This window comes from Coturnix japonica, chromosome 5 (genome assembly GCF_054131305.1).
Source record: "Coturnix japonica strain WE chromosome 5, WE-NBRP24, whole genome shotgun sequence".
In the NCBI taxonomy this organism is placed as follows: Eukaryota; Metazoa; Chordata; class Aves; order Galliformes; family Phasianidae; genus Coturnix; species Coturnix japonica.
In genome coordinates this window covers 6,892,635-6,917,138 of record NC_140667.1, presented here as the reverse complement: position 1 = coordinate 6,917,138, position 24,504 = coordinate 6,892,635, and the positions used below count along the sequence as shown (strand labels likewise).

At 49.6% G+C, this 24,504-nt stretch overlaps 1 protein-coding gene and 3 long non-coding RNA genes across 4 annotated transcripts; all 4 read right to left on the bottom strand.

The window, feature by feature from the left end:
* Positions 1–1,553: 1,553 nt before the first annotated feature.
* Positions 1,554–5,952, bottom strand: LOC146760633 (uncharacterized). Its single transcript, XR_014946961.1, has 3 exons — positions 4,026–5,952; positions 1,916–3,841; positions 1,554–1,737 (listed from the first exon to the last, which is right to left on the bottom strand). It is a non-coding gene; the product is annotated as an uncharacterized LOC146760633 (long non-coding RNA).
* A 2,065-nt stretch (positions 5,953–8,017) lies between these two features.
* On the bottom strand, positions 8,018–9,714 carry LOC146760632 (uncharacterized). Its single transcript, XR_014946964.1, has 2 exons — positions 8,248–9,714; positions 8,018–8,063 (listed from the first exon to the last, which is right to left on the bottom strand). It is a non-coding gene; the product is annotated as an uncharacterized LOC146760632 (long non-coding RNA).
* A 319-nt stretch (positions 9,715–10,033) lies between these two features.
* On the bottom strand, positions 10,034–15,310 carry LOC146760631 (uncharacterized). Its single transcript, XR_014946962.1, has 4 exons — positions 15,215–15,310; positions 12,398–14,249; positions 10,323–12,213; positions 10,034–10,138 (listed from the first exon to the last, which is right to left on the bottom strand). It is a non-coding gene; the product is annotated as an uncharacterized LOC146760631 (long non-coding RNA).
* Positions 15,311–18,098: 2,788 nt separating this feature from the next.
* LOC107314414 (tesmin-like) lies at positions 18,099–24,213 on the bottom strand. Its single transcript, XM_085547894.1, has 6 exons — positions 22,853–24,213; positions 22,173–22,244; positions 21,476–21,578; positions 20,028–20,165; positions 19,330–19,505; positions 18,099–18,291 (listed from the first exon to the last, which is right to left on the bottom strand). The coding sequence occupies exons 1-6, from the start codon at positions 22,861–22,863 to the stop codon at positions 18,099–18,101; spliced, it is 693 nt and encodes a 230-aa protein (XP_085404020.1). The 5' UTR covers positions 22,864–24,213.
* Between the last annotated feature and the right edge of the window lie 291 nt (positions 24,214–24,504).

The following is a 24,504-nucleotide window of genomic DNA, read 5'->3' as shown; positions in this document are numbered from 1 at the left end:
AAACACATCCACAACACATAAAACTCAATGCTACTGCCCCTCACCCACCTCTATACTCCTGAAAAATATGTATATAAAGACATATTCTGTCTAAAAGTTGAAGCTATTTTCTTAGCATGGAGTAACTACTACAGAAATTACTAAGGCAAGGAAAAAAAAAAAAAAACCAGGCAGGAACAGTTTGTGTCTCAGTGCTTCATGTACTCATTAAGAAAAAAAAGTGCATGTACTCAAGAATATGAAAAAAGCCTTCAGTGCTAGCATTTCAAACTAAGCATTTCAAACCTGATGTTGAAATTGGTTATCTCAGCAGTTTCCATCTTTCTTGGTTTCGTGGTGCTGTTTAGGGTCTTTATCCCTGAGGTGTTAACATTGATTTTCACTCAGTATCGTCCTTTCAATCTTTCCACCTTCATCAATGACAAAAAGGCACTTAGTTCAGCAGCGTTTATTTACTTACACCTGTAAATTACAGCAACTGTACTTACTGTTGTAGGTCTGCAGAGGTTGGAATTCCCTTATGCATCAGCTGCTTCCAGTAAAATCTCTTAGCTTAAGAAACAGAGATAGAATATATCCTTGTGCTTCCCCGCTGCATTTTAAAATGCATCTAACAAGCTAAACATTTAAATCCTTTTCTTGTTTTTAGCTAACAAGATACATCCGTGGGATTCATTTCTTCCATTGAACTCAGTGAGGCTGAGTGACCTAAAGCATTAATATGGAAAGTGGTCTAAAAGTCAAATACTGGATGATAATAAATAAAAATCATAAAAGCATTTCAGCGGGGAAACAGCTACGTGTTCTTTCAGAAAAGAAATTTAATAATAATTAAAAATAATTATAAATAATAACCTGTGACACAGTACCTGAAGAGACCTTTTCCTCACAATGTCACACAACGATTCTCTCACCAACTCTGACCTCATCTGCCAACATCACTCAGAAATCATTCTTTTTTTCTTTTACATTAAGTTCAAAAATTCAACTTGCATTTTCTTGACAAGATTACAATATTGGATCTCTTCCCTGCATACACTGATACTTCACACATTGATTAGGGCCAGCTAGCTGCAAAATCTGCAATAAGATAACATTCAAAGGGAAAGAACCAATGAAGCACCAGCAGGGAGAACCACATTAAGAATTGGTGGGGAATCAGGCACATAACCACCCCTGAGCACATCCCATTCATCCCATAAACTCGAAAAAAATGTCAAGCATTTGGCAGAACACTGAAAAAGTGCAATGGAAGAAGAACTCAGCAAAAACGTTCCTGAAAGTGAGGCAACTTAACTGGCAGAAAACCTTAATCAGAGCCAGCTTGACAGAGAACGAGGGCAGATTATGGGAAGAGCTGGGCCGTATCAGTAACCACTACACCCCAAATAAAGGCCACCAAAACCCGCAGCTGACAAAAAAGGATCTTACCTATGCATGGAGGAAAGAAACAAATGGCAGCTGGCAATCCAACCACTAAGAAGCAGCTTCATGCAAACAGCTATGGAATGTAATACCAAAATTCAAAGAAGGCAAGAGATTAAAGGCAGATATCATTATAAAAACCAAGCAAACAGATTTTATTCTCAAAGGACCATGGCAACAATAAGGAGCTAACAAGCAAAACACACATGACAACTGAGTTTACTACAAACAAATTGACAGTTAACAAAAATAACTTCTTGCTCTCTCCTGCCACCCAGGTCCCTGTGCCTCTTCTTTCATCTGCAGCAGCTCCTGAAACATAAGCAGGGTTACCATTAGTCATGCAGAGCAACAAGCCCACCCACATGAAGGAAAAGGGAAACACTACATTGCAAAGGAACTCAACACCCGACCGCCTGGATAAGAAAGGACTTACAAACACAACCACAAATTCATGACGGCAAAAACTGCTTTGAGCAACCCTTCTCACCTCTCTGACTCACAGTGGTCATCCAGCTGGTGTCGCAGGGGATCACGGAGGCGGGCAGACTGGGCAAATGGAGCTGGGCACACAAAAAGCAGTGGCCAAAGGAGTCTGCTTCCCTGCTTACAGGGGACCCTCATCCACTGCCTCCATTGCAAAGGGCCCGGGACTACAGGGCACACTCGCTCCCTGAATTACAGGGCAGGCCCCATCCCTACGGCCGAGGGAGGCTCCTTCTCTCCCAGTCCGGCACCCCGCTAACGGGGCGGTCAACCTACACAGGCTGCCAGCAGAGCACTAGCGCTCACACACCCAGAGCCTGATTACAGGCGGGTGGACGACACCCCTGGAGCCACAGAGCCCGGTTTTCCCCCCAGCGGCGGGAACAACTCTCGGAAGCCAGGCAGCGGGGCAAAACAGCTAAAGACCGCAGTCAGAATCCCAGACCCGATTATTCCAGGGAGGGCGCAAGCCCAACCCCACATCTCGCAGCCCCGTGCCTCTGAAAGGCCGGGGCCGCATTCCCGCCTGAGTACAGGGGGTCTCTCAGAAAGCATCTCACCAAGCACAGGGGGCACGCACAGCCCTGCCTACAGGACGGCGCCCCACACCTCACCATCATCAGGAAGCCCCGTGGAGCACGCAGCTCCCACCAACGCCTGAGCTACAGGCGGGCCCGCCCGGCAGCACAACATCACAACATCACCACGTCTTTAGCACCACAGGGAACAAAACCTCGACCCACCGAGCGGGGAGGTGACACCGCACAAAAGCAGAACCTCAACCTGCACCCTCTGACGGGACAGGGAGGGGTCATCCCCACCAGCTGGACGACTAAAGCAGCCGGCTGCAACGCCGCAGCCTCCCCACACCTGATTACAGGCGGGGCGGGCCACTTGGGGGTCAGGGGGCTTCGTGACTTGGGACTCACACTAGGACAGGCTCAAGCCCTGGCTACAGGGCAGCCTCAGCCACTGAACTATCGTGTGGCTCTGATCTGTACTAAGTAAAAGGGAGGAAGACAGGACACTCGCTGCACTCGTGGGACTAAGAGGGAACACCCCTTTTTTTGGCATGCACCAAAATCCTCCATTCCCCCCTAGGAAGTCAAAGCTAAGCTGCAGCCATCTTTGTGGGGGCCTAAAGGGAAAGCTCACTTGCTCAGTCACTCCACAAACTCAGTCAAGGAAAGGGAAAGGAACACACACACACACGTGACTTTCCAGAAAGGAAGGACAACATGGTGCAGCCGACTACTGGGAATAAACCCGCAACCACGAGCAACACACAAGAGCCTGTGACCTGTTTCTAGGCTGCACGGAGGCCACGGACCTCAACGTGCCAAGGGGCTTCCCAGCTATAGACAAGGGCCAAACGCCCTGACGTACACCCCGAGTACGGGGCCGTCGCATTGACGGGCCACCTCCAGGCAACAATGCCGAGGGGCAACGGGAGGAAGAGGGGCAGGGAAGCGGCACTACCCTGATTACAGGGAGGCCGCGGGGTCCGGCGGGCTCCGTTTCCCACTCAGGTGCGGAGAGGTGGCTCTCGCCCTCCGTTACAGGGGGCCACGCTCCCCAGGCAGCCAAGGAGCAGCGAGGCAAAAGGCCAACTACAGCAAAAGACCGGAGCCCTGCTTACAGGGAGGTCGCCCAGCACAAAGCCGGCCTGGACACACAAGCCGCCGGCAACGTTCAATTCAAATGTGACTATGCCCCTGCTAACAGGGAGGTGCTTTGCCCAGAATGCCTTTCTCTTTCCCCCCTGCATTTGCAGGCTTCTGCTTCCTCTTCTTCCTCCTCTTCTTCCTCTTCCTCCTCTTCTTCTTCTTCCTCCTCTTCTTCCTCTTCCTCCTCTTCTTCTTCTTCCTCCTGTTCTTCCTCTTCTTCCTATTCCTCCTCAAACCGCGTCTTCTTTCTCCGGCAGCAGATCCTGAAATAAGTGGCACGACACCTTTAGACCCGAGCAGCAGCAAACCCATCACCTGAAGGAAGCGGGGAAACCCAAAGTACCAAAGAAACGCGGCACAAGACTGCCCAGCCAAGGGGGAAAGTCCGTGCATCGCACCCCTCCCCAGTCCGTTCCAGCCAAAACTACTTAGAGCTGCTTTTCTCACCTCACTGGCACGCTGCAAAGGCTCCAGCCGGTGTCGCAGGGGATCACGGAGGCGGGCAGACTGGGCAAATGGAGCTGGGCACACAAAAAGCAGTGGCCAAAGGAGTCTGCTTCCCTGCTTACAGGGGACCCTCATCCACTGCCTCCATTGCAAAGGGCCCGGGACTACAGGGCACACTCGCTCCCTGAATTACAGGGCAGGCCCCATCCCTACGGCCGAGGGAGGCTCCTTCTCTCCCAGTCCGGCACCCCGCTAACGGGGCGGTCAACCTACACAGGCTGCCAGCAGAGCACTAGCGCTCACACACCCAGAGCCTGATTACAGGCGGGTGGACGACACCCCTGGAGCCACAGAGCCCGGTTTTCCCCCCAGCGGCGGGAACAACTCTCGGAAGCCAGGCAGCGGGGCAAAACAGCTAAAGACCGCAGTCAGAATCCCAGACCCGATTATTCCAGGGAGGGCGCAAGCCCAACCCCACATCTCGCAGCCCCGTGCCTCTGAAAGGCCGGGGCCGCATTCCCGCCTGAGTACAGGGGGTCTCTCAGAAAGCATCTCACCAAGCACAGGGGGCACGCACAGCCCTGCCTACAGGACGGCGCCCCACACCTCACCATCATCAGGAAGCCCCGTGGAGCACGCAGCTCCCACCAACGCCTGAGCTACAGGCGGGCCCGCCCGGCAGCACAACATCACAACATCACCACGTCTTTAGCACCACAGGGAACAAAACCTCGACCCACCGAGCGGGGAGGTGACACCGCACAAAAGCAGAACCTCAACCTGCACCCTCTGACGGGACAGGGAGGGGTCATCCCCACCAGCTGGACGACTAAAGCAGCCGGCTGCAACGCCGCAGCCTCCCCACACCTGATTACAGGCGGGGCGGGCCACTTGGGGGTCAGGGGGCTTCGTGACTTGGGACTCACACTAGGACAGGCTCAAGCCCTGGCTACAGGGCAGCCTCAGCCACTGAACTATCGTGTGGCTCTGATCTGTACTAAGTAAAAGGGAGGAAGACAGGACACTCGCTGCACTCGTGGGACTAAGAGGGAACACCCCTTTTTTTGGCATGCACCAAAATCCTCCATTCCCCCCTAGGAAGTCAAAGCTAAGCTGCAGCCATCTTTGTGGGGGCCTAAAGGGAAAGCTCACTTGCTCAGTCACTCCACAAACTCAGTCAAGGAAAGGGAAAGGAACACACACACACACGTGACTTTCCAGAAAGGAAGGACAACATGGTGCAGCCGACTACTGGGAATAAACCCGCAACCACGAGCAACACACAAGAGCCTGTGACCTGTTTCTAGGCTGCACGGAGGCCACGGACCTCAACGTGCCAAGGGGCTTCCCAGCTATAGACAAGGGCCAAACGCCCTGACGTACACCCCGAGTACGGGGCCGTCGCATTGACGGGCCACCTCCAGGCAACGATGCCGAGGGGCAACGGGAGGAAGAGGGGCAGGGAAGCGGCACTACCCTGATTACAGGGAGGCCGCGGGGTCCGGCGGGCTCCGTTTCCCACTCAGGTGCGGAGAGGTGGCTCTCGCCCTCCGTTACAGGGGGCCACGCTCCCCAGGCAGCCAAGGAGCAGCGAGGCAAAAGGCCAACTACAGCAAAAGACCGGAGCCCTGCTTACAGGGAGGTCGCCCAGCACAAAGCCGGCCTGGACACACAAGCCGCCGGCAACGTTCAATTCAAATGTGACTATGCCCCTGCTAACAGGGAGGTGCTTTGCCCAGAATGCCTTTCTCTTTCCCCCCTGCATTTGCAGGCTTCTGCTTCCTCTTCTTCCTCCTCTTCTTCCTCTTCCTCCTCTTCTTCTTCTTCCTCCTCTTCTTCCTCTTCCTCCTCTTCTTCTTCTTCCTCCTGTTCTTCCTCTTCTTCCTATTCCTCCTCAAACCGCGTCTTCTTTCTCCGGCAGCAGATCCTGAAATAAGTGGCACGACACCTTTAGACCCGAGCAGCAGCAAACCCATCACCTGAAGGAAGCGGGGAAACCCAAAGTACCAAAGAAACGCGGCACAAGACTGCCCAGCCAAGGGGGAAAGTCCGTGCATCGCACCCCTCCCCAGTCCGTTCCAGCCAAAACTACTTAGAGCTGCTTTTCTCACCTCACTGGCACGCTGCAAAGGCTCCAGCCGGTGTCGCAGGGGATCACGGAGGCGGGCAGACTGGGCAAATGGAGCTGGGCACACAAAAAGCAGTGGCCAAAGGAGTCTGCTTCCCTGCTTACAGGGGACCCTCATCCACTGCCTCCATTGCAAAGGGCCCGGGACTACAGGGCACACTCGCTCCCTGAATTACAGGGCAGGCCCCATCCCTACGGCCGAGGGAGGCTCCTTCTCTCCCAGTCCGGCACCCCGCTAACGGGGCGGTCAACCTACACAGGCTGCCAGCAGAGCACTAGCGCTCACACACCCAGAGCCTGATTACAGGCGGGTGGACGACACCCCTGGAGCCACAGAGCCCGGTTTTCCCCCCAGCGGCGGGAACAACTCTCGGAAGCCAGGCAGCGGGGCAAAACAGCTAAAGACCGCAGTCAGAATCCCAGACCCGATTATTCCAGGGAGGGCGCAAGCCCAACCCCACATCTCGCAGCCCCGTGCCTCTGAAAGGCCGGGGCCGCATTCCCGCCTGAGTACAGGGGGTCTCTCAGAAAGCATCTCACCAAGCACAGGGGGCACGCACAGCCCTGCCTACAGGACGGCGCCCCACACCTCACCATCATCAGGAAGCCCCGTGGAGCACGCAGCTCCCACCAACGCCTGAGCTACAGGCGGGCCCGCCCGGCAGCACAACATCACAACATCACCACGTCTTTAGCACCACAGGGAACAAAACCTCGACCCACCGAGCGGGGAGGTGACACCGCACAAAAGCAGAACCTCAACCTGCACCCTCTGACGGGACAGGGAAAGGTCATCCCCACCAGCTGGACGACTAAAGCAGCCGGCTGCAACGCCGCAGCCTCCCCACACCTGATTACAGGCGGGGCGGGCCACTTGGGGGTCAGGGGGCTTCGTGACTTGGGACTCACACTAGGACAGGCTCAAGCCCTGGCTACAGGGCAGCCTCAGCCACTGAACTATCGTGTGGCTCTGATCTGTACTAAGTAAAAGGGAGGAAGACAGGACACTCGCTGCACTCGTGGGACTAAGAGGGAACACCCCTTTTTTTGGCATGCACCAAAATCCTCCATTCCCCCCTAGGAAGTCAAAGCTAAGCTGCAGCCATCTTTGTGGGGGCCTAAAGGGAAAGCTCACTTGCTCAGTCACTCCACAAACTCAGTCAAGGAAAGGGAAAGGAACACACACACACACGTGACTTTCCAGAAAGGAAGGACAACATGGTGCAGCCGACTACTGGGAATAAACCCGCAACCACGAGCAACACACAAGAGCCTGTGACCTGTTTCTAGGCTGCACGGAGGCCACGGACCTCAACGTGCCAAGGGGCTTCCCAGCTATAGACAAGGGCCAAACGCCCTGACGTACACCCCGAGTACGGGGCCGTCGCATTGACGGGCCACCTCCAGGCAACGATGCCGAGGGGCAACGGGAGGAAGAGGGGCAGGGAAGCGGCACTACCCTGATTACAGGGAGGCCGCGGGGTCCGGCGGGCTCCGTTTCCCACTCAGGTGCGGAGAGGTGGCTCTCGCCCTCCGTTACAGGGGGCCACGCTCCCCAGGCAGCCAAGGAGCAGCGAGGCAAAAGGCCAACTACAGCAAAAGACCGGAGCCCTGCTTACAGGGAGGTCGCCCAGCACAAAGCCGGCCTGGACACACAAGCCGCCGGCAACGTTCAATTCAAATGTGACTATGCCCCTGCTAACAGGGAGGTGCTTTGCCCAGAATGCCTTTCTCTTTCCCCCCTGCATTTGCAGGCTTCTGCTTCCTCTTCTTCCTCCTCTTCTTCCTCTTCCTCCTCTTCTTCTTCTTCCTCCTCTTCTTCCTCTTCCTCCTCTTCTTCTTCTTCCTCCTCTTCTTCCTCTTCTTCCTATTCCTCCTCAAACCGCGTCTTCTTTCTCCGGCAGCAGATCCTGAAATAAGTGGCACGACACCTTTAGACCCGAGCAGCAGCAAACCCATCACCTGAAGGAAGCGGGGAAACCCAAAGTACCAAAGAAACGCGGCACAAGACTGCCCAGCCAAGGGGGAAAGTCCGTGCATCGCACCCCTCCCCAGTCCGTTCCAGCCAAAACTACTTAGAGCTGCTTTTCTCACCTCACTGGCACGCTGCAAAGGCTCCAGCCGGTGTCGCAGGGGATCACGGAGGCGGGCAGACTGGGCAAATGGAGCTGGGCACACAAAAAGCAGTGGCCAAAGGAGTCTGCTTCCCTGCTTACAGGGGACCCTCATCCACTGCCTCCATTGCAAAGGGCCCGGGACTACAGGGCACACTCGCTCCCTGAATTACAGGGCAGGCCCCATCCCTACGGCCGAGGGAGGCTCCTTCTCTCCCAGTCCGGCACCCCGCTAACGGGGCGGTCAACCTACACAGGCTGCCAGCAGAGCACTAGCGCTCACACACCCAGAGCCTGATTACAGGCGGGTGGACGACACCCCTGGAGCCACAGAGCCCGGTTTTCCCCCCAGCGGCGGGAACAACTCTCGGAAGCCAGGCAGCGGGGCAAAACAGCTAAAGACCGCAGTCAGAATCCCAGACCCGATTATTCCAGGGAGGGCGCAAGCCCAACCCCACATCTCGCAGCCCCGTGCCTCTGAAAGGCCGGGGCCGCATTCCCGCCTGAGTACAGGGGGTCTCTCAGAAAGCATCTCACCAAGCACAGGGGGCACGCACAGCCCTGCCTACAGGACGGCGCCCCACACCTCACCATCATCAGGAAGCCCCGTGGAGCACGCAGCTCCCACCAACGCCTGAGCTACAGGCGGGCCCGCCCGGCAGCACAACATCACAACATCACCACGTCTTTAGCACCACAGGGAACAAAACCTCGACCCACCGAGCGGGGAGGTGACACCGCACAAAAGCAGAACCTCAACCTGCACCCTCTGACGGGACAGGGAGGGGTCATCCCCACCAGCTGGACGACTAAAGCAGCCGGCTGCAACGCCGCAGCCTCCCCACACCTGATTACAGGCGGGGCGGGCCACTTGGGGGTCAGGGGGCTTCGTGACTTGGGACTCACACTAGGACAGGCTCAAGCCCTGGCTACAGGGCAGCCTCAGCCACTGAACTATCGTGTGGCTCTGATCTGTACTAAGTAAAAGGGAGGAAGACAGGACACTCGCTGCACTCGTGGGACTAAGAGGGAACACCCCTTTTTTTGGCATGCACCAAAATCCTCCATTCCCCCCTAGGAAGTCAAAGCTAAGCTGCAGCCATCTTTGTGGGGGCCTAAAGGGAAAGCTCACTTGCTCAGTCACTCCACAAACTCAGTCAAGGAAAGGGAAAGGAACACACACACACACGTGACTTTCCAGAAAGGAAGGACAACATGGTGCAGCCGACTACTGGGAATAAACCCGCAACCACGAGCAACACACAAGAGCCTGTGACCTGTTTCTAGGCTGCACGGAGGCCACGGACCTCAACGTGCCAAGGGGCTTCCCAGCTATAGACAAGGGCCAAACGCCCTGACGTACACCCCGAGTACGGGGCCGTCGCATTGACGGGCCACCTCCAGGCAACGATGCCGAGGGGCAACGGGAGGAAGAGGGGCAGGGAAGCGGCACTACCCTGATTACAGGGAGGCCGCGGGGTCCGGCGGGCTCCGTTTCCCACTCAGGTGCGGAGAGGTGGCTCTCGCCCTCCGTTACAGGGGGCCACGCTCCCCAGGCAGCCAAGGAGCAGCAAGGCAAAAGGCCAACTACAGCAAAAGACCGGAGCCCTGCTTACAGGGAGGTCGCCCAGCACAAAGCCAGCCTGGACACACAAGCCGCCAGCAACGTTCAATTCAAATGTGACTATGCCCCTGCTAACAGGGAGGTGCTTTGCCCAGAATGCCTTTCTCTTTCCCCCCTGCATTTGCAGGCTTCTGCTTCCTCTTCTTCCTCCTCTTCTTCCTCTTCCTCCTCTTCTTCTTCTTCCTCCTGTTCTTCCTCTTCTTCCTATTCCTCCTCAAACCGCGTCTTCTTTCTCCGGCAGCAGATCCTGAAATAAGTGGCACGACACCTTTAGACCCGAGCAGCAGCAAACCCACCACCTGAAGGAAGCGGGGAAACCCAAAGTACCAAAGAAACGCGGCACAAGACTGCCCAGCCAAGGGGGAAAGTCCGTGCATCGCACCCCTCCCCAGTCCGTTCCAGCCAAAACTATTTAGAGCTGCTTTTCTCACCTCACTGGCACGCTGCAAAGGCTCCAGCCGGCGTCGCAGGGGATCACGGAGGCGGGCAGACTGGGCAAATGGAGCTGGGCACACAAAAAGCAGCAGCCGAAGGAGTCTGCTTCCCTGCTTACAGGGGACCCTCATCCACTGCCTCCATTGCAAAGGGCCCGGGACTACAGGGCACGCTCGCTCCCTGAATTACAGGGCAGCCCCCATCCCTACGGCCGAGGGAGGCTCCTTCTCTCCCAGTCTGGCACCCCGCTAACGGGGCGGTCAACCTACACAGGCTGCCAGCAGAGCACTAGCGCTCACACACCCAGAGCCTGATTACAGGCGGGTGGACGACACCCCTGGAGCCACAGAGCCCGGTTTTCCCCCCAGCGGCGGGAACAACTCTCGGAAGCCAGGCAGCGGGGCAAAACAGCTAAAGACCGCAGTCAGAATCCCAGACCCGATTATTCCAGGGAGGGCGCAAGCCCAACCCCACATCTCGCAGCCCCGTGCCTCTGAAAGGCCGGGGCCGCATTCCCGCCTGAGTACAGGGGGTCTCTCAGAAAGCATCTCACCAAGCACAGGGGGCACACACAGCCCTGCCTACAGGACGGCGCCCCAAACCTCACCATCATCAGGAAGCCCCGTGGAGCACGCAGCTCCCACCAACGCCTGAGCTACAGGCGGGCCCGCCCGGCAGCACAACATCACAACATCACCACGTCTTTAGCACCACAGGGAACAAAACCTCGACCCACCGAGCGGGGAGGTGACACCGCACAAAAGCAGAACCTCAACCTGCACCCTCTGACGGGACAGGGAGGGGTCATCCCCACCAGCTGGACGACTAAAGCAGCCGGCTGCAATGCCGCAGCCTCCCCACACCTGATTACAGGCGGGGCGGGCCACTTGGGGGTCAGGGGACTTCGTGACTTGGGACTCACACTAGGACAGGCTCAAGCCCTGGCTACAGGGCAGCCTCAGCCACTGAACTATCGTGTGGCTCTGATCTGTACTAAGTAAAAGGGAGGAAGACAGGACACTCGCTGCACTCGTGGGACTAAGAGGGAACACCCCTGTTTTTGGCATGCACCAAAATCCTCCATTCCCCCCTAGGAAGTCAAAGCTAAGCTGCAGCCATCTTTGTGGGGGCCTAAAGGGAAAGCTCACTTGCTCAGTCACTCCACAAACTCAGTCAAGGAAAGGGAAAGGAACACACACACACACGTGACTTTCCAGAAAGGAAGGACAACATGGTGCAGCCGACTACTGGGAATAAACCCGCAACCACGAGCAACACACAAGAGCCTGTGACCTGTTTCTAGGCTGCACGGAGGCCACGGACCTCAACGTGCCAAGGGGCTTCCCAGCCATAGACAAGGGCCAAACGCCCTGACGTACACCCCGAGTACGGGGCCGTCGCATTGACGGGCCACCTCCAGGCAACGATGCCGAGGGGCAACGGGAGGAAGAGGGGCAGGGAAGCGGCACTACCCTGATTACAGGGAGGCCGCGGGGTCCGGCGGGCTCCGTTTCCCACTCAGGTGCGGAGAGGTGGCTCTCGCCCTCCGTTACAGGGGGCCACGCTCCCCAGGCAGCCAAGGAGCAGCGAGGCAAAAGGCCAACTACAGCAAAAGACCGGAGCCCTGCTTACAGGGAGGTCGCCCAGCACAAAGCCGGCCTGGACACACAAGCCGCCGGCAACGTTCAATTCAAATGTGACTATGCCCCTGCTAACAGGGAGGTGCTTTGCCCAGAATGCCTTTCTCTTTCCCCCCTGCATTTGCAGGCTTCTGCTTCCTCTTCTTCCTCCTCTTCTTCCTCTTCCTCCTCTTCTTCTTCTTCCTCCTCTTCTTCCTCTTCTTCCTATTCCTCCTCAAACCGCGTCTTCTTTCTCCGGCAGCAGATCCTGAAATAAGTGGCACGACACCTTTAGACCCGAGCAGCAGCAAACCCACCACCTGAAGGAAGCGGGGAAACCCAAAGTACCAAAGAAACGCGGCACAAGACTGCCCAGCCAAGGGGGAAAGTCCGTGCATCGCACCCCTCCCCAGTCCGTTCCAGCCAAAACTATTTAGAGCTGCTTTTCTCACCTCACTGGCACGCTGCAAAGGCTCCAGCCGGCGTCGCAGGGGATCACGGAGGCGGGCAGACTGGGCAAATGGAGCTGGGCACACAAAAAGCAGCAGCCGAAGGAGTCTGCTTCCCTGCTTACAGGGGACCCTCATCCACTGCCTCCATTGCAAAGGGCCCGGGACTACAGGGCACGCTCGCTCCCTGAATTACAGGGCAGCCCCCATCCCTACGGCCGAGGGAGGCTCCTTCTCTCCCAGTCTGGCACCCCGCTAACGGGGCGGTCAACCTACACAGGCTGCCAGCAGAGCACTAGCGCTCACACACCCAGAGCCTGATTACAGGCGGGTGGACGACACCCCTGGAGCCACAGAGCCCGGTTTTCCCCCCAGCGGCGGGAACAACTCTCGGAAGCCAGGCAGCGGGGCAAAACAGCTAAAGACCGCAGTCAGAATCCCAGACCCGATTATTCCAGGGAGGGCGCAAGCCCAACCCCACATCTCGCAGCCCCGTGCCTCTGAAAGGCCGGGGCCGCATTCCCGCCTGAGTACAGGGGGTCTCTCAGAAAGCATCTCACCAAGCACAGGGGGCACGCACAGCCCTGCCTACAGGACGGCGCCCCAAACCTCACCATCATCAGGAAGCCCCGTGGAGCACGCAGCTCCCACCAACGCCTGAGCTACAGGCGGGCCCGCCCGGCAGCACAACATCACAACATCACCACGTCTTTAGCACCACAGGGAACAAAACCTCGACCCACCGAGCGGGGAGGTGACACCGCACAAAAGCAGAACCTCAACCTGCACCCTCTGACGGGACAGGGAGGGGTCATCCCCACCAGCTGGACGACTAAAGCAGCCGGCTGCAACGCCGCAGCCTCCCCACACCTGATTACAGGCGGGGCGGGCCACTTGGGGGTCAGGGGACTTCGTGACTTGGGACTCACACTAGGACAGGCTCAAGCCCTGGCTACAGGGCAGCCTCAGCCACTGAACTATCGTGTGGCTCTGATCTGTACTAAGTAAAAGGGAGGAAGACAGGACACTCGCTGCACTCGTGGGACTAAGAGGGAACACCCCTGTTTTTGGCATGCACCAAAATCCTCCATTCCCCCCTAGGAAGTCAAAGCTAAGCTGCAGCCATCTTTGTGGGGGCCTAAAGGGAAAGCTCACTTGCTCAGTCACTCCACAAACTCAGTCAAGGAAAGGGAAAGGAACACACACACACACGTGACTTTCCAGAAAGGAAGGACAACATGGTGCAGCCGACTACTGGGAATAAACCCGCAACCACGAGCAACACACAAGAGCCTGTGACCTGTTTCTAGGCTGCACGGAGGCCACGGACCTCAACGTGCCAAGGGGCTTCCCAGCCATAGACAAGGGCCAAACGCCCTGACGTACACCCCGAGTACGGGGCCGTCGCATTGACGGGCCACCTCCAGGCAACGATGCCGAGGGGCAACGGGAGGAAGAGGGGCAGGGAAGCGGCACTACCCTGATTACAGGGAGGCCGCGGGGTCCGGCGGGCTCCGTTTCCCACTCAGGTGCGGAGAGGTGGCTCTCGCCCTCCGTTACAGGGGGCCACGCTCCCCAGGCAGCCAAGGAGCAGCGAGGCAAAAGGCCAACTACAGCAAAAGACCGGAGCCCTGCTTACAGGGAGGTCGCCCAGCACAAAGCCGGCCTGGACACACAAGCCGCCGGCAACGTTCAATTCAAATGTGACTATGCCCCTGCTAACAGGGAGGTGCTTTGCCCAGAATGCCTTTCTCTTTCCCCCCTGCATCTGCACGCTTCAGTTTCCTCTTCTTGTTCGCTCCTGCCTCCAGGTCTTCCTCACCACCTCTTCTTTCTTCTCCAGCAGATCCTGAAACTTTAGGAGGGTCACCATTAGTCATGCGGAGACTGACAAAGCAATGGAATTCGGCATGTGACCATCCAGCTAAGGAAGGCTTCGCATCCCCCCCTTGCACTGTTTTTATTGGAAGGACAGCAAACCTGAATACAGGAATTGTTCTGTGCTATGTCAATCATTGTGCCATCTTGGCTCTTCTGAATTGTGATAGTGCCCCTTTTCCAGTCAGAGGTCTCATGTTTCTCTCCTTGTCTGTTTGAATTGAGATTCACATTCACACAAATTCACCTTATTTCTCATTTAGCAGTTCATAATAACATACCAGCATGAAATTACAAGGAAGATTTATTGCTTGTTGCATCTATTACCATGGGTTGTCTTAAAGTACTATACAAAATTTGACATTCAAGCATCAAGTTTTCTCTGAGCATCCACCCTCTCCCTCCTTTAGAGCTTTTTAAACACATTTATCTTCTTATACCCACGATCACCACTTTAGTGCTTCTTTTCATCACCACTGTATGTCTCATGTCCTCCCCTATTCCTACCACCTCATTACTTAGGACGCCAAAAAAAAAAAAAAAAAAAAGTTTGTTTCAACACGGCAATAGCAGTTGATATTGCTTTATTATTGCTGCTCACTGTTGCTTCGAAGTATCCGTTCCTCCGTCCTTCCTCTTCAAGTGCTTTCAGAGGTCGCTCCCTCGGAGCCCGCCCAGACGCCCCAGCCCCGGCTCCGTCCGCCCACCCGCCATCAGAGCCCATGAGACGGTCCCGGACCCAGCTCCTTCCACTCACCGGCCATAGGAGCCCTCGGGGCAGCTCCAGCCCAGGCCGCCCGACATCGGAGCCCGCGTAGCTGCTCTGGCTCCGGCTGCCCTCCTTCGGAGCCCACGCGGCAGCGGTAGCGGCGGCTGCCGCAGTCCCGGCCCCGACCCACCTTTGCCCGGCCCCGGCCCCGCTGCCTCCCAGCCCCGCCTCACCTCGGCTCTGTAGACCGCTTGCCGCCCGTGCCTCCTCCTCCGCCGCCTGTCCCTCACAGCACCCAGCGCCTTCCCACACTCTGAGGAGAACGCCTCACGCACCTGCCCGCGCGGGCACCTTTTATAGCTGTCCCTAAGCGCCAACCAATCAGAACCCAGAACGCCTCAGTCGCTTCCCGCCGCTGTTCTTCCCGCCTCTTTCTCTCCCCCCTCAGCGTTCCCGCCCTTCCCAGCTGAGGCACCAGCCCGCGCTCACCTGTGGGTCCCGTTGCCGCCCGCCCCTCAGTGCGGAGCAGCCCCACAGCTCTTGTCACTCACAGCCCGGCACCCGGCAGAGCTGGCTGCGGGGAAACCAGTCCTTTAATCTCAGTATTCCTTCTAACAGTCAGTTGTGCTTTAGGTGCTCATTCCTGATGTGAATGCATCCGCAAATATAATTAAAATAAATATATATTGTAATGGAGTTCTTCACCATCACACCTCCCCCCTCTGCCCCCACAGCAGAAACCCCTGAGCTCAGAGATACTGTTACTAAGGGAAAAGGGCACCTGGCAGATGAAGGACGTTATTTATTTGTTTTGTAGAGAGGCTTGTGTCTTGTAACTTCTTCACACAGCCTGCTGGGAAATGCTCACCCAATCTCTGTGCTTTGCACTGCTCTTCTGCTACGTTCCTTTCATTCTCTGCTTGGCTACTTTCTTTCTCATTGTAGCAATGGTACAAAATGGTACAAAAATGTACATTGTACAACGGTACAAAAAAACCAAACTGGGGCCCACAGTCAATTCTGAAACTCAAAGGACGCTGTAAGTAACATTCAAAACCTGTTCTGTGAACAATGAAGTTAAATGCTGACTTGGACTAAAAAGTTTAAAAATGTGTTAATAGATTTTTAAAATGTCACTGAAATCAAAGCATCTGAATTTTTCATCTCTTTTGTACATATACAAGTGACAGCTATACCTGCAGAGCAAGAAACTCTGACAAGTAGCATAGACATCTTCTGCTTCTAACCACAGCAAACCATGAAGCTGACACCAGGTTCCCAGAATGGATTTTTTTCCAGATAATTTGAGTTCTCTCACGCACATTGCTCATCTTCAAACACAGTCCCTCCATGATGACGTGTGCATTTAGAGGGGCCCACACAACACCTGCTTTACATTTCCCAAATGCTTCCCAGTGCTTTGTTGTACATTTCACACACAACTCAAGAGACTCAAAACAAAACTGTGATACAGGAGGAGTCAGAGACTGAGAGCATCAGCAACACCAGATAAGCTTTGGAAGTAGCAGAACATAAATTTCTATAGATGATCCTACACAGACCTATATTATAAAAGAAAAAATAATAATTCCCTGGGAATTCTCTGTCTTATGTGACTGAAAATTCATTCATGATTCCAAAGCAATCAATTTGAGCATGCAAAATTAAACAGGAGAATTTATAACTCTTGGAAAGGGAATACACTCTGCCTGCATCTAGCCTCAGCACGTAGCAGCGTTAAGCACTGAGTGGTTCTAACAGTGACATATCAAGGAGAAGAAATACTTTTCTGTGTGCTGTAGACAACTAGGAGAAGATTTCTTGCTATTTTCAGATGAGGCTGATATATTGGCAGTTCCAAAAAGGTCTGGACTTCTTTTATCTTCAGGGTTAAAACAGAATCAGTTCATGGAGTTGTGAACCCACGGGCTTGTTCATTCCTTATAAAAAAATACATTAAGAAAAATCACAGATGGCTCTTGCCTAAGGGTGCTGCTGAAAGCTGTAGTTCAAGTCTTGTCCAACTCATTTTTCTTACTTTGCTATTTGTACTTATATCTCTCCACCTTGTACTTCTACCATTCACATCTGGCTGCGGAATTTCTTTACCTTCCCCACCCTTCATCTTTAAATATATTTTAATATATTAATATAAAATAGCTTTATATAGTATATGTAAGTATTATATTATATAAAATAACTTTAAATATATTTTAATTCTTCATTTATTTATTTAGAGTCTATTCAGTGTGTGCTTTGCTGACTTCATGACCTCATAGTAAACACCTCTGGGGACAAACATTTTAAGATAAGGCCATTATGTAGATATTAACTCCAAAATAAAAGGAAATGGTCTTAGGAAGTGAAGAATCAAGGAAGGAATGATACATTGAGATGGTACCACATCCCTTTGGAGCACTTTGAGAACCCATTTTCTCCAGCAACCTTCAGCAATCCCCAGCAGCAGCTGTTAAAAACAAAGACATTTCACCCAATCTATCCATATATCAACTGCCACTCATTAAAAAAGCCCTACCTCTTATTAAACAAGTTTTAAATGGCATGCAATCGTATCTGCTATCCCACCAAGAATTAGGAATCAACACACATGGAGAATATCTTTATTCTTTCAAGCTTAAAGCCAAAAATTTCTACGCAAATATTAAACTAGTACAAAACATCTAAAACCAAAGAGAATTATTTTTTATATTATCTGTCAAATCATTTAGATGACAATATGGCAACAATGAGAAATAAGTTACCAAATCAGAGAAGACAGGGCTAAATTAGCAGATTTGCCTGCCATCACTAGAAGTTGAATTGTTTCACAACCAAAACCAACCAAACTAAGATACCAACTTCCTTCTCAGTGCTTATTGGCTCTCCGCTCCTAAACATTCTAGAAAGTCATTTTAAGTTAGACTTACTTAAACTAGAGTCTATGTAAATAATGAACAATTGGCCCAGAAAACACCACGTTTCACTTACACAAGCATAATTCAGAAAGGATGCAGCTGAAGTAAATGAAATTAATCCTCTGAAAATTCAAGGTAAGATCATTTAGACTACAGCAATATATCAGTATTACTACTCATTGACTTCATAATACATTGAACATTATTCAACTTTCAGTCTTTTACATTTTAATTGCACTTGCAGGATCTGGGATAAACACCTCCCAAATTCCTCTAAGACCACGCGTTCAGCTAGACAGACAGAGTAACCTCCTTTTTCTGCCTCTTCAGCCTTTACCAGGAGACAGGCACACGTTGCTTTCACATCTTCCCAAGAAATAGATACAGCTGGTTCCCTGACATGGAAAAAGAAACCAGTGTAAAATATATTCATTTAAAATACAGAAAATAATCTAAAAAGCCAACTGTCAAACTCTTATCTAAGAGTTGGAATGCACAGGGCTGATTCAGATCAGCAGAATAGTGGCACTGTTACTGTAAGACACAACCCTGTAGAAATCTCAGTTTTGTACTGAATAGCTTTTACTTCCAATGGTTTGCTCCTGAGTTTTTCTAATTCATCACATGGAACACTGTGTTCACACTACAGAGTCGATCTACACAAATGCTGACCAGTAAGCACAGCATGGGAAGGTTATACAGTAAGCCACTTTCTTTTTAAGCAAGCAATGGTCAGATGCTACATCACATAAAAAGAGATATGTTAAAAAGTCTTAGTCAGAACAGAGGAGGTACTAACTGTATAGGATTACTGCTATTAAAAGAAGTAAATCAAGTATCTCGAGGGCTCCCTGAATGGCACCTTACCAATATTTCTTTGAAAAAACCTCTTGAAACTACCAGTTGTTAACACCATAACTCCTTCTGCTACATTAATAGCTACACTCACTTTATTGGCACCATCTATCCAATCAATATATTACCTACAGCAGAAAATATTTTACAACAGAATTATCATAAGAATTTCAAGGCAGTGGCTAATGCAAAGAAAACACTGTATGCAAACTGAGAATTCGAAGCCAGGAGTAAATATCACTAAAATCAATTAAAAGGTGGTTTTCTAATTAGAATTGTTATTAACAGGTATTTCTATTAAGCCAATGACTAAAAACAACCAATCAAAAAATTCAACTGCATTAATATAATATTAGGATAATATGGCCCTCTTGAAAACATTACAAGCAAAATTGTACAGAGCATGATTTAGTAGAGGGTTGTTAGAGTTAGGATAGTATGGTTAGGTTGTGGTTGGACTTGATGATCTTGAAGGTCTTTTCCAACCTTAACAGTTCTATGATTCTATGAATAACAGCTAACTGAAACATTAATGAAGTCAGATTGATGTATTATCTATTCTATTTCCAAATATTCACCTGTCTTTCTCCAATTTTGGTAAAATTCCAAATGTTGTTGTCAAAAACGAGTTATTTTCATCATTGTTTCCAATGTCCATGTAGTTTAGCATGGTCAGCTGGCTTTTTTTATCTGGACTTTCTTCATAATTTTTGCAACCAATGCATTTGCAAATTGAGGAACACACAATCTTAGCCTGGTAAATATAGAATACTTAGAATAAAAATGTATAAAACTTGGATCAAGCGTACAACTGAGCAACCACTAGAGTTAAATCTCCAGGACTTATTCTAAACGCACGCATCTCGGATACTCCCAGAGTGAGGCCATAGGTATTAGTGTAAGGAAGTAAGTCTGTTCCTGGCAGGAATTCTTTTTGAGAATGATGATTCTGTTCTGTATACTGGACACATCAACCCTTAAGGTTGTGGTTTGTGCAAAGACTGAGTTGTTTGAAATCCATTTCTCTTTTCATCCGGAGCACAGCACTGGCTGAGAACTCACAATACTGAACATTTTAACTAATAACTTCAGCTAGAATTAATTATTTGAAGTCATGACAAGCCATGACAAGAGAGAGACTGCTTCCCTTATGTTCAAAAAAAAAGTTATGATGCACTAATCAAAGAGATAAGTAATTCTTTTTAGAGACTACTGTTTACAGAATGCAATCAATGTTAATGTGATAACCACTGACAGGAAAATCCGACAGACCCACCTCAAAGCACTCACAATAATTTTTGAGACATCCTGAACGCTTGCAGTTACATCCTTTGTTATGGTGAGGTTTAATGTCTCCCAGTTTGCTTTGTCCAATCTTTGGTAGAAAAGCTTCTGGATTTCTATCAAGGCAGACCTAAAACAAAAAGTGTTACATTAGGAGACATTCAAGGACTGTTTTATAGCATCTGAATTAACAACTGGCAATTCAAAGATTGCAGAACACTGAGCTGAGTGGGATCCACCATGACTTTATGGAATATTCCAAATGATCCACCCATCTGTTACTCTTTTGGGGCTGTTTTTTACCCTCACAGTAAAGACTTTTACTAATATCCAGTTTAAATCTAACCTCTTCCAGTTTTAAACCATTTCCCCTCATCCTGTCACTACATGCCCTTCTAAAAAGTCCCTCCCCAGCTTTCCTGTCAGCCCTTTTCAGGTCCTGGAAGACCACTATATAAGGCTCCACAGACCTCCTCTTTTCCAAGATGAAGAGCCCCAGCTCTCCTCTCTCAGCCTTTCCTCATATGGGAGGTGCTCCAACCCTGTGAACATCTTCGTATTCCCCTGGACTTGCTCCAACAGCTTCATGTCCTTCTTCCTTTGGAGGACCCAGAACCAGAAGCAGTACTCCAGGGTCTTACGAGAGCAGAGTAGAGGAGCAGAATCACCTCCCACAACCTGCTGCTCATACTTCTCTGATGAGACCCAGGATACTATTGGCCTTCTGGGTGGCAAGCACACATTGCCGGTTCATGTTGAGTCTTTCATCAACCAGCATCATTGTACAGTCACAATAATGAAAAGACAGTAGTTGTAAATACCCAAAAGGACATTTACAGGAAAAAGTCACCCTTATGGAAGCCATCAGTCTGCTGGGAACCACTGAGGCAATCTCCACCAAGGAGCAATATCCAAGAGATGCTGCCTTAGTGGTGGTCAGCCCTTAAATGGGGTCTAGAGGAGATGGAGTCAAGCTCCACCCCTTCCAGGAGCACAGCTAAATTACTCTCCCCTGTGCTCCCACAGCTGACCCAACACTTACCTCAGCTGATTAATCAGAGGTTCAGGCTGTGATTACCAATTTCCCATACAATCATCAACCTAATTCTGACTTTGGGACACAAATTTTCCCTTAAGTGGAAATATTTTCTGAGATTAAATTTGGAGTTGCACATTTTGTCTCAAGAATGAAAAACATTCCATTAATACACCACGAATTATAATCAAAAGTATCAGAGGCTCCTTAAAAGTAAATTAAAAAAGAAAAATGTTATTTTTTTATGTAAGAAAAATATAGTAGCAGCAGTTGGTGGTATTTTGTATGAAAATAGTATATTTCAAAGACTTTAAGTAGAGAAAAACGATACAAGTGCATTTTACATATACAAAGCTCATACTGATATATATATAGTATTATATATATACACATATATATTTTACCTTAATGGCTTTAAATCGCTCAGTTTCGTGAAGTGGATTGTTGTAACAATTATTGCAATTGCAGTTGTTGCAAAAGTCACCGCTGGCAAAGCATTCACAATATCTACAATCAACATATAAACACAACTTACTAAACAGAAAGATTAACTGCTTTTAAATGTTATTCCTCTTCGAGACAGAATTTATAGTTCCTATCCCTCCCCTGTTATTTAATCATACCCAAATATACACAAAGACCTTCTTTCACTCATTCATTTTCACAAAATACACCCACTCCATAAATGAAACAAATTTTAACAATCACATACACATATCTGTGCATTTTACATATGCATGTAAATACATAAGACTTGGCACAATAGTTATGTAGATTGCTGTTGTACAGAAGTGAGATAGAGAAATGATATTTCAATATACAGTGTTTTCATTCTATAAATGATTTTCTAGACAATTCTGAACAATGCCTTCTAGCTGCTCTTTATATTTTCCATGGTTTGAATTATGTTAATCATCCACAACTACACTTTGAATTGTGGATTTATGTGATACTAGTTGACATAAACTGCTGATTTTTAACTGAAGATCAGACAAGCAATTTTTGCCCCCTATGGCTTGCTCATCACATTTACTGTATGTTCATTCTTTCAAATACACACTGCTATTAATATTTATTAAATATTAATCAGCTGTTACTTACAATTTAAGACACTGAGATTTTGTGCAGTTACATGGTTTCTTAGACTTTGTAATCCCTGAACCAAAAGGTGGGCTACGCAGATTGAAAGAGGAATAAGAAAAAAGTTTGCAAATAAAAAATTGGTCTATACTTTCTAAACTTTGATACATTCCCCCCCACACCCCCCCCCCACCCCAATTGCAGTGCTGTTTTAACAACTGTGGGGTCAAAAAACAAGTGACAAAAAGAGAAGACAATCTCCTGCAATCCACCAGTTGTCACTACTAGGGGCAGAGCAACCACTCAGAGCCCAGTAGTTGCTGTGCAACTGCAAAGCACTCTCATCTGTCACACCAGGTTTGCATCTGTCTTGTATTTAAAAATGATCTGTAATTAAAGTTTATTAGAAGAATCCCATTTGTGTTAGAAAAATGAGCTAAACACACATTAATTATATTTTAAAACTAATCAACTCAGAAAATTAAATGTTTTTCAGACACATTTACAGCATGGTTGCATTGATCCTAAGAAATCCTGGCAGCCTTGACCACCAGTAAGTGAATAATGGCTACCATGATACATACACAGATCACTCTTACAAAGTTGCATGAGGAGAAGCTATTAAATGCAAAGATGTCTAAGAGTCTTTGCTGGTATAAAATTCAAACTTCATAATGGACGAAGTGTTGCAAGCATCTTACCCTGAAGTCATTTTCACTTGCAGATTCGATTCTGGTTGGAAAGCTGAAGTGCTAGCTACTGATTGTAAGTATTCACTGTCAAACTGTTCAAGATAAAATACATACAGCTTGCTTATATTACATTCTAAAAAGAGACTCCTGTGAATTAAAAAAGTAATACAAAGAAAACGTTCTGAAGATGATTTGTTTGCCACATACGGTGATAAAACTCATGGAAGCACAAAGATGTGAAAAATGCATTTCCTCTTTGAAACTGCTCAGTATGTCAGGATACCGGTTTCTCCCAGTGCAAAGGATCAAGAACAGCTGCCAGTGCTGCAGTATTTGCACACTGTTTCCAGTGTACTGATATCTCTACATTTAATGGCAGTAATCAACTAAAACTGGCTAGTGACTTGCTGATGTACGTTATGTTCAGTTGCAATACGGCATCTCATTGGTTGAGGACTAAAAAATTTAACAGAATGTATTGGCTTACAGTCCACCAAAACAGAATGCAGATCTATTTTCTCTCCACACATATAATAGCCTAGAAAAATAGGCACAAGAAAGTGCTGCGAGTGCTTATAAATGACAGTTATTTTAACTGGTGATTGGTTAAGCTGCAGATAAGAAAGAAGAAAATATATTAAAGTAAGAGAATAAATCTAGGGAACAGGCTGGGGGAAAATCAGAGAGAGAACTGCAATCCTGTCTACATCTCACTTTCTGCAAGTTGTTCTGGAACCTTAAGTTTTACCAAGTGCAGAGGATTGGGAATAGACAGCTTATGATTTAGCACACCAACATGTCCAGATACCATCATCTATACGCTGACTGAGTTTTTGCAGCTAGAAGCTGCATCCAAATCGATAAATGTCAACATAACTTCTAATGATTTCTAATTAGTTGCATGGATAATTCCATGCAATTTTGAGTTGATTAAAAAAAAAAAAAATGCAGAAATCCCAATTTTTGTTCACAGGAAAGTCTCCCAAACATTTTCCTTGTTTTATCTAATGAGACGCCTTTGCTTTTAGCTCTCCTTATTACCACGTTGCTTACCATTTTAAATCTTAGTTCTTTGTACACCCCAAACATAGATTTAGCAATTAAGTCATCAGTAAGTTATTTTAGCAAATAATTACATAGAACTAAAAGTCCATAGAAAACCTTTTAAATCCTTCCTGCAGAATGATACCAAAGTCTCAAAATCAGCGACAAAAGAAGAAAGCTATACATTAGAATGAGCGAGTATTTTTAGTGATCATTTCTTAAACGAGACACTCTTAATACTGTGCACTTGAAACATGCACAGATACTGCAAGGTAAGAGAATCATACGTATGAATCCACAGGGTGCTCAAAGGGTTTCATTTTGGGCAGGAGCAGGGGCTTTAGCAGCTGTAGATGGCTCTCAGCAAAGGCAGTTGATTTGTTAAGTGATGGGGAACAACTTTGTAGGAGTCAAATATGGATGAGGGCAAAAATAAGAATTTTTATTATTTGAGTCCAAGCAGAAACAGAAATTTCCAGTTCCAGATTTCAACGATTTCTATTAAAGTGATTTTACTGTAATAACTGTGTCCTTTTATACTGTTGTACTACAGTATAATTCTCACATGTCTGTCAGGGTTACATTCTAGAGTCCAAACTTGTTTACAAAAAAAAAAT